General features: G+C 56.8%; 1 protein-coding gene across 2 annotated transcripts in view; it reads right to left on the bottom strand.

The window, feature by feature from the left end:
• Positions 1-9,131, bottom strand: part of STAT1 (signal transducer and activator of transcription 1) — a 33,153-nt gene that overhangs the window by 15,534 nt on the left and 8,488 nt on the right. For both annotated transcript variants that reach the window (XM_006767073.2, XM_006767074.2), the window contains exons 5-13: positions 8,465-8,543; positions 7,059-7,150; positions 6,698-6,849; positions 5,866-6,024; positions 4,920-5,012; positions 3,383-3,442; positions 2,623-2,652; positions 2,441-2,534; positions 1,341-1,382 (exon numbers count right to left, since the gene is read on the bottom strand). In XM_006767073.2, the coding sequence (XP_006767136.1) occupies positions 1,341-1,382; positions 2,441-2,534; positions 2,623-2,652; positions 3,383-3,442; positions 4,920-5,012; positions 5,866-6,024; positions 6,698-6,849; positions 7,059-7,150; positions 8,465-8,543 (801 nt within the window). The remainder of the gene's footprint in view (positions 1-1,340; positions 1,383-2,440; positions 2,535-2,622; positions 2,653-3,382; positions 3,443-4,919; positions 5,013-5,865; positions 6,025-6,697; positions 6,850-7,058; positions 7,151-8,464; positions 8,544-9,131) is intronic.

The raw sequence follows: 9,131 nt of genomic DNA on the forward strand, positions 1-9,131 counted from the left end.
GGTCTGTACCCAGCCGGGGCCACGCGGGCAAGGGCTTGCTTCCCTCCTCCGCCCCAAGTTGATGACAGCAGACACCCCAGTGTTCTCTCCAACACAGAGCTGAGGCTCCTTGGCCCTCCCCCTGCCCCCACCCCCCACGGGCTGCACTCTGGCAGGTGGGGTGGGTGGCGCCGTGCCAGGTGTGATTCCCGGCTGGAAAGGCGATATGCACAAGCCTGGGGGTCATGAAGTGCCTTGATCTGGGTAGAAATGTTTTCAAAGCACCTTGCTACATGTTCTCTCACGTGAGCATCTGTGTGGGGACTGGGAACACGGCCCCCCTCCGCCCCGGTGCGCGGCTGGGAGGCCTGGGCAGCCTGGCCAGCCCCTCGGGCAGGAAAGCGCGTTCTGAGGCCACACGGCACTCGCACGGCCCGCCCTCACGCCCTGGTTCTGTGTTCTGAGCCAGGGAAGACCTCATGCTGAGAGTGGGGGTGGCGGAAACAACAGCACCGCCAGCCGCCCAGTGCGGCCCGTCCACAGCCCGGAGCGGACCGGACTTTGAGGTCCAACTTCAGGGGTGGCAGTGGTGGGCAGTGACATCACAGCCGGCCGCCACCGGGCACATGTAAGTCCTAATTAAGCCCCCGTTCCACAGCCAGTCCTCCGGGCTCTCTCTCGGGAGGTTTGCTGGGACCTCAGCACTTTGCATAGCAAGTAACAGCATCACAACTCAGAACCGGAGGTGCAGCGCTACCCTGCGTCCAGGACAGGAGACCACACGCGGTCACGGAGACAGTACAGGTCCAGGCCAGGGCCGGCCCCCTGCTCCCGACTGGAAGGACGCACGGTGTGCGGACACAAGGGACGCGCACATTCCAACCAAACCCCGTGCTCTGCCGTCCCCGTGCACAGCTCGTTGCTGAGTGCAGCAGGGACATGATCCTCCCGGATGTGGCTCTAAAAAGGACACATAAGGTGGCTGCCCTGCGGGGAGTGCGGGGGCAGGGGCACCTCGGCGACCGGCTTCCACAGGGCAGTCCTGACAGCGACCCCTCTGCACGCGGAGCTACTCCCGCAGGCTCCAGGTCTCCCTTGCGAAACGTGAGGAGCACAGCCGCGTGCAGACGCCTGCCACCCCCCACCCCCAGGGCAGTCTGGAGGGTCCAGCCCACTTGTGAGCAAAATCGTTGGAAAGCCATAAGCCACGAATGCAGTGTGTTTGCTGTTATTACAGATGCACCAAGTCCCCAGACATGCCCACCGCTCTGCCCTGCTGGGCCTGAGCGCCTGTGCGAGGTGTCCCGGCCACGGGGGCGCTGGGCCACCCCCGGACAGACCTGCGGATGAGACAGACTCACCTCGTTGGTTCTGTTGCCGGCGTTCTTCTGTTCCTTCAGTTGCTATTAAACAAAAAGCCACCTTAGTACACGACACAACCTTCGAAGGTGCTATTTTCACTTACAAATCACACCAGAGTCAGGCCTTAGGAAGAAGTTAGGCCGGGAAATTATGCTCAGAACCAGAGCACATGACGACAGGGCCTGTGTGGGTCCCCAGCAGGAGCCTCCGCAGCTGGGCATCGGCCAGCCCCCGCGCGGAGAAGGAGCCAGAACACGGCTCCCCTCCGTCCCCTGAGTCACCCGATCTCCCTCCCCAGCTGCTCCAGGCTCCTCAGGCTCAGGGCTCTGCCTCTCCTGATCCCACCTGCCCCTGAGCCCCCCAGGCAGGCCCAGCTGAGACTGTCCTCACAAGGAATCGATCCTTGTTGTTGAGAACAGCTCAGGGTCCGAGAGCAGCTCCGGACGCCCTTGGGCTCCTGAGTTTGGACTGAGGTTCTCACACCAGCTCTAGCTTCCTGGCTGGGTCGCTGTTCACGGGAGACTGGGAGGCCGCCAGGTGCAGGCTGCCTTGAGCCTCCCTGCAGGCCCCGGGAGCACGGAGGGCTTGGCACCAGCCCATCCTCAGCATGCACTGGGTTTGCAGGGGGGCGGGCGAGGCACCGCCCACCTCCACCCCTGCTGAGTGCCTGCTGCCGGGTGGCAGTGGTGCAGGGCCACCAGGAGGGCGAACGTGAGGAGGGGCTGAGGAGACCTGGGGTCGGCCACACCTGGGCGGGGAGAAGGCACCGCCAGGATGTTGGGGCGACAAGAACCTCTGGGGAAACGGCGCAGCCAGAGCGCGTGCCCTCCCAGCTGAGGTACCAGGTGGCACGTGCAGATCACTTATGTGCGCACTGGTGTGTGGGAGACGCTGCCGAGACCCTGCAGCCCAAATACAGTGTCTCCGGGAGAGAAACACAGGAAACAGTGCACAGTCCTGGGCTGGGGAGGGACTGAGGTTCCCCAAGCGCTGGGGGCCATCGCTGGCCACAGAGGGGCATCTCCTCCAGGGGACCCCCCACATCCCACGAAGTCCTAGGAAACCTGACGCACTGTAAAGGGGGAACCGGCCGCCCTACCAGGTGTCGGAACTCGGCCGCCAGGCTCCCGTTGGTGGACTCCTCCATGTTCATCACCTTCGTGTGCGTGCCCAAGATGTTGAACTTCCTGAACCTGGACAGCAGAGGGCAGAGGTACGCTAAGGGCTGGGAACTATGAAACATGCAAAGATAGTGAAATAAGTGCAAAGTGCTTTACGTACCCTTTCACTGTGTTTCTCTCATTCACGTCTCTGCAAAAGAAAAGTATCTATGTAAAGTGCTACCTATGCATTTGAGCTTTGAAATGAGCTTTATCAGAAATATAAAGTATCTGTAGACATAAAAGGTCACCAAAAAGGTCACTCTGTACCCATGGGCTTTCTGCCCTTCCTTTCACTCACTCGCTCCCACACCAGCTCTGCCCAGTGTCACTGGGTAATAAATCACGGGGCAGTGTGCTTCACTTGTGCTACATGCAAACAGCACCAACCAGCAGCCTCTTGTGAGGTGTGAACTGGCCAATGGGTGCTAGCACGCCCTCACGCAATGCAAGCCTCGGTTGTCACTATTTATTGAGCAACTACTTGCTCCACTCAAAGCACTGTGCCAAGCCCTGAGGACGCCACTCAGCAGAGCTCTGCTCGGCTGCTACGAAACCGAGGACCTTCGAAAGTGACAGCTTAATCCTCGGGCTGCAGAGTCACGGCAGCCGGGGCATCGCCAGCCTCCCCCGGGCGCGTAGGAGGGGAGGGGGAAGAGGGGGTGCGGAGACTCGCTCAGTACCAACTCACACTCGTACACTTGCTCCTGTGCCCTCTAAACAGGCCGGGTGCGTGAAGGCATGAGAGGGATCGGAGTGGGAGCTACAATTACAATCCGCTGGGATCCCGTACAACGGCCTGGGGCGTCGGCCTGTGTTTGGCTAACAAGACCAGCATTTCAACAGTACATGCACCTTAGATAGTATTCAAGATGTCTTACTTATCAAATAGAACTTTGACTTTCAAGTTATAATTCAGCTCTTGCAATTTCACCAACAATCTGGAAAGAAAAATAGAAGTCATTATTACTTAAAAAAACTATCGATACAATTTATTATGCCAATTCCCTATCAATAAACATTTAGATAGCCCCCACCTTCTCCAGTCTGGGTCATCACAATGAAACTGACACCCTTATCTGCCCCCTGACCTCTGACAAGCGTTTGTGGGACACATCCCGGCTGTGACTGTGGGCAGAGCGACGTCAGACTGAGAGAGCGCAGCACCTGCTCCCTACGTGGCCCAGCACAGGGGATCTTCACAAAATGTCTACTTTTAGTCAATTGTATCGGTAAAATATAGGAGATACTACTTTTACTAAAACTTGTATCTAATGCTTGTCCTCTTGGAAGAAGATAAAAACCATCGCCCCTAATCAGGAGAATGAGGGGCCCTCTCTAATCACCCGGGCCGGGTGGAGCAATGGAGACTCAGGCCTGCTGTGCTCCGCTGAGCTGGAGGCCTCGGGCAGGAGCCCCACGTCTCACTCTGCTCCGTGTGGAGCAGGTGACGGGATGAGACTTCTGGTGCCCTCCCGGCTGTGGGTGCCAGGACCCAAGGTGCTGAGTGTAGCAACAGGAAGCAGCCCCTACGACCTCACTAACTGCCCAGCACACGGGACCAGGGCCGACTCAAGGCCAGTGCTGCTCCCGGAGCCCCACTGCTCCCCTGGCCAGTGCTGCTCCCCAGAGCTTCCTGCTCCCCTAGCCAATGCTGCTCCCCTGGCCAATGCTGCTCCCCAGAGCCCGCTGCTCCCTGGAACCCCGCTGCGCCCCTGGAGGGGCTGGTGAGCAGGGGCAGCTGCTTCACAGGAGGGAAAGCATGAAAACATCTTCGCAGTTTATCATCAGGAGAAAAACAGGCCGCAAAACAACTGGCAGAATCCCAGTTCTTAGAAATAAAACGCTGCACGTCATATGTATTTGTGTGTGCAGGTGTCTATGTATGAACACATACATATACAAACATATTAACGCGTATACTTATGTCGATGTGGTCAGAACCCTGTGAGGCCTGGCACAGGCTATTACCACAGTCACCTACAGGTACTCAGTAACTGCACATCTGATGAGAGCTCAGAACCCACTGGGCAGAAAATGTATGTGTCACAGGCCCACACACACAAGGTGCATAGGGTTCTGGGGGCGCATGAAGCTCTTCCACAGGCTGACGCTTGGAGGGAAGGGGCTGCCGGGACTCAGTCTGTTGTGTGCAGCCCTGCAGTCCGACTTCCTCGTGCAGTGAATGCGCACTGCATCTACACTGGAAACATTGGTGTGTGTGTGTGTGTGTGTGTGTGTGTGCACGTGTTTGCACACACATCTGCTACAGCTCTAGTGGGAGAAGACCAGCGGACTCTCAGCCTGAAGAAGTGCCCTCTGGGGACGCCTCCCTCCAATGCACCACCGGGCAGGGCTGTGGGGAGGAGGCAGGAGCAGCGTGGCGCAGGAGGCATCGCTGCAGCCTGGTGTTCTCACCTCAGCTTCACGGTGAACTGCACGCCCGTCTTCAGGACCAGCGGCCTCTGTGGGTGCGTGGGCATGCAGGGCTGCCGCTCCACCACGAAGGAGCTGTGGGACCCAGCAAAGCACAGGTTAGCATTTCCAGGAAGGCCGAGCAGTAAAAGCCGATCCCCCACAGAGGAAGGGGGTACAGGGTACACGCTGAGCAGCAGTTTGGAGGCTCTGACGGTGGATAGAGTGAGGGTTCCTAGTCAGTAAAGCCACGCTCCATCTCATTTGCTCTCGACAGAATCGGAGGAATTGTCCTGAGCTGTGATCTTCACCAGCGAAAACCCTCAGTTAGACCGTGTTCACGTACAGTCTGCACTGAGAAGCAAACTTGCTAATGACTTACTGTAGTGATCCCCTCACAGCGTGCACAAGCATGGAATCGTAAGCGTTCAGGAGAGGGGATGTGAGAGCCTGAGAGGAGAGGAGGCCAGAGGGAGGGGACATGTCTGATGAGGGGAGACCCACCGCCTCTGCACAGACTGGCCGTGGGGGGACAGAGAAGGGGTGACGTTTACCAGTTCTCACTCTAGGCGGCCACAGAAGGAAGGACGCCGGGAAGAACTGACTGGCTGTGGAAAGTTTATGTAACCCATTAAACCCTCCTTTTTTTTATATAAACATATTTGTATTGATTTCAGAGGGGTGGGGAGGAGAGAGGGATAGAAACATCAATGATGAGAGAGAATCACTGTTCAGCTGCCTCCTGCACGCCCCCTACTGGGGATCAGGCCTGCAACCTGGGCCTGTGCCCTGACCGGAATCCAACCCAGGACCCTTCAGTCCACAGGCCAACGCTCTGTCCACTGAGCCACACCGGCCAGGGCCCATTAACCCTTCCTAATTGTCTGCATTACCACACAGCCTTCCCTGGGCAACAGAACTGCAGAAGGAGCGGACAGTCCGCCCTTACCTCTGGATGAGCTGCTGGAAGAGGCTGAAGGTGCGGTCCGACAGGGCCTGCTTGTTCTTCGTGATGGGGTCGTGCTCGTAGGTGTACTTCTGCTCCAGCTCCTCGAGCTTTTTAAGCTGCTGGCGGACCTGCTGCAGACTCTCGGCGACGACAGTGAACCTGGGAGGCACAGACAGGGCTCTGTCAGAACAGCCCACAGCGGCCAGACTGAGGGCCCCCGGACACCAGCCAGGGGTCCGCACAGGTAACACCCGCCATCTACACGGGTGCACTCGCACCGCAGGGGGCGGCGGGGTCGAGGCCCCTCTCGGAGTTAAGAGGCTGGTATTTGGGGAGAAAAAACTAACGTGCTGCTCTCTCTGGCGACCACGAAGCCCTCCCATTCGCTCTCAAGTGCAATCCAACTTCTGGAAACCTGAGGCGACCCCTCCCCTCGCCCCCCACGGAACTCGTCAGCGCTGGCAGCACTGTGCTGCCGGAACCACCACGGCCCCTCCTGCCTGCACGCCCAGAGCGCCTTCCCAGGAGGGCCAGCCGCCCTCACCCTGCGCCCCAGGCCCGGCCAGGCCGCACGCAGCTTCAGGACTACTCATCCGCCCTGTACGAACAGCCACACAAACTGTTCTCTCATGTCTTCCTGGAAAATGCCTCAAGCTCGTTTGTTTTTAATAAAACACCAGGGCCCGAGTTGTTAAGCGTGTCATGTGACGACCATGTCCCTGGTGTTCTGGCACAGATGACGCACCCGTGGCCCAGGGACAGAGGGAGAGGCGTGCCCCGGCCCAGCGGAGCGGGGCTGGCCACCCCGCGGGGGGATCAGGGCCACGCTCACCAGCTCTGAAGCTGGTCGAGGCAGGCGTTGGGGGGGCCCCCGATGCAGGCGCTCTGCTGCCTCTGCTTCCACTCCACCAGCTCGTCGTTGATCAGGGCCTTCTGGGTCAGCTCGGTGGCATTCAGCACCTCGATTATTTTGTGCACGACTTCCTACAGGGAGGACGAAACAAAGCAAAATCGATTTGCCTTTAATCGCTGAGTTTAAATGGTTTTCTTAAAAGCAAAGCCACTATCCTTTCATCTCAACTGGGCACTATGTCAGTGGTTATAAACACCATCGCTCCTCCACCCTGAGCTCCAGCCGGCTCCTCACAGTCCCTGACAAAAACGGCACGTCTTCCCGGAAGGCGAGTCCCCACCTTTCTCTTGTTGTCCAGCATCAAGTACATCTTCTGCAGCAACATCTGCTCTTGCTTCTGATCGCTCTTCGCCACGCCGTTGGCTTCGTGCTCTGTGAATGGGCAGAGACAAAGGCACATGTGAAAGTGAAAGGAGACAGGATGAGCGAAGGCCACGCCTCCCAGGCCCGTAGCAGAGCTGTGGCCCAACTGCGGCGAGAGGTCCAGTCGGGTCTTCTCCCATCTTTCTTGAACAGGAGGAGGAGAAGGTCCCACGTGTAAGAACTGGACACATGGAACAAAGCCCTTATCTCCAGCGACCCTGTGGGGTGGAAACAGCGCTGCCTGGTTCTGAAGTTACTGTGACAGTCTGACCTCTACGAATCGCCTGGCAAACTCCAAAATCACAGGTAAAAAGGCAGAGCAGATCGGTGGCTTTGAGAGAAGTAGGTGATTAGGAAGTAGGAGTAGCTGAGGTTCCTTCTCCCAGAGTTTTTACTCAAATCATACGAATGATCTCTCCAGTATTTTTTATTGAATTTATTGGGGCGACACTGGTTAATAAAATTGCATAGGCTTACAATTCTACGACACATGATCTGTATAATGTGTGTTCACCCCCCCAAGTCAGGTCTCCTTCCCTCACCATTTGTCCCCCCTTTACTCTAATATTAACCACGCTAGCCTCCAAAGGACTGTTGGGGTCACAGCGTTACCCCACATGTTCTACTACACAACGCACACTTGTGGGTTTTTTCAGTTGCTGTAATCAATACAAACAACAAGCCCGGCTGGCGTGGCCCAGTGCTTGAGCGTCGACCAGGAGGTCACAGTTCAATTCCCGGTCAGGGCACATGCCTGGGTTGTGGGCTCGATTCCCAGTGGGGAGCATGCAGGAGGCAGCCGATCAATGAGTCTCTCTCATCACTGATGTTTTTCTATCTCTCCCTCTCTGAAATCAATAATAAAAATAAATAAATAAAAATTAAAACAAAATAGAGCTCCTGCTTGAAGACACGAGAAGAATGCTGACTGTTATCCGAGGAGCACACACGCGGAGCTGGAACGTGTGGGGGAGCCTTAGGCATTGGGCCTGGGCACTCACTCCACATTCCTAACCGTCTCTGTCAGCCAGTGGGCTAGACACAACAAGTAAAGTAACACGTCACCTGCCACCAAGGGCACCGCTGGGGCCCAGGGATAGCGCTGCTGCCCCCTAGGGGTACAAGCCAGACACGCACAGGACACCCTGCACAACACAGTAGCTGACTCCAAACATCCACAGCACCTAGGGCCGGAGCCCTGGTGTGGCCAGACGAGCGATTCCACGTGGAAAGATCTGCACAGACCAGGAGGACTGGTCTCGGTTAGCTCACGGAGGCAGAAAAACTCGTGGCCGAGGAGCACCGTTCCGCATGCGAGCTTACCTCTGTTCTGCGAGGTTTTGCATTTAAAGTCATATTCATCCTGTAAGTCCTCTAGCGTCTTGATTTCTTGCTCTATGCACTATAAATAAAGACATAAATAGGGTTGCTACTGGGCAGCTTCCACAACTTAAGAAACAGATCACTGCTTCTAGAAGACCCAGAAAACCATGGCAATAATCCTGCTCCCTCAGAGGGACTAGACATGAAATAGTGACCATTTCATTAATCAATATATAGTAACTTTATTTAGAAAAGAAATTATACACCCAGCCAGGGTGGCTCAGTGCTGAGCACCGACCCATGAACTAGGAGGTCACGGTTTGATTCCCGGTCAGGGCACATGCCCGGGTTGCGGGCTCGATCCCCAGTGTGGGGCCTGCAGGAGGCAGCCGATCCATGCTTCTCTCTCATCATGGATGTTTCTATCTATCTCTCCCTCTCCTTTCCTCTCTGAAATCAATGAAAGTATATTTCTTTAAAAAAGGAGAGAAGCCTAGGCGACCAGCCAACTGGTAGCTATGACGTGCACTGAGCACCAGGGCCAGACACTCAATGTAGGAGCTGCTGAGCTGCGGTGACTTAGCAGCTGCGGTGTTCGGGCAATGTACCTGGAACCAGAGAGGAGGGAGCCCCATTCCAGGGGGGGGACACAGAGAAATGCTCTCTC

This window comes from Myotis davidii, unplaced genomic scaffold (assembly GCF_000327345.1).
Source record: "Myotis davidii unplaced genomic scaffold, ASM32734v1 scaffold221, whole genome shotgun sequence".
Taxonomy (NCBI): Eukaryota; Metazoa; Chordata; class Mammalia; order Chiroptera; family Vespertilionidae; genus Myotis; species Myotis davidii.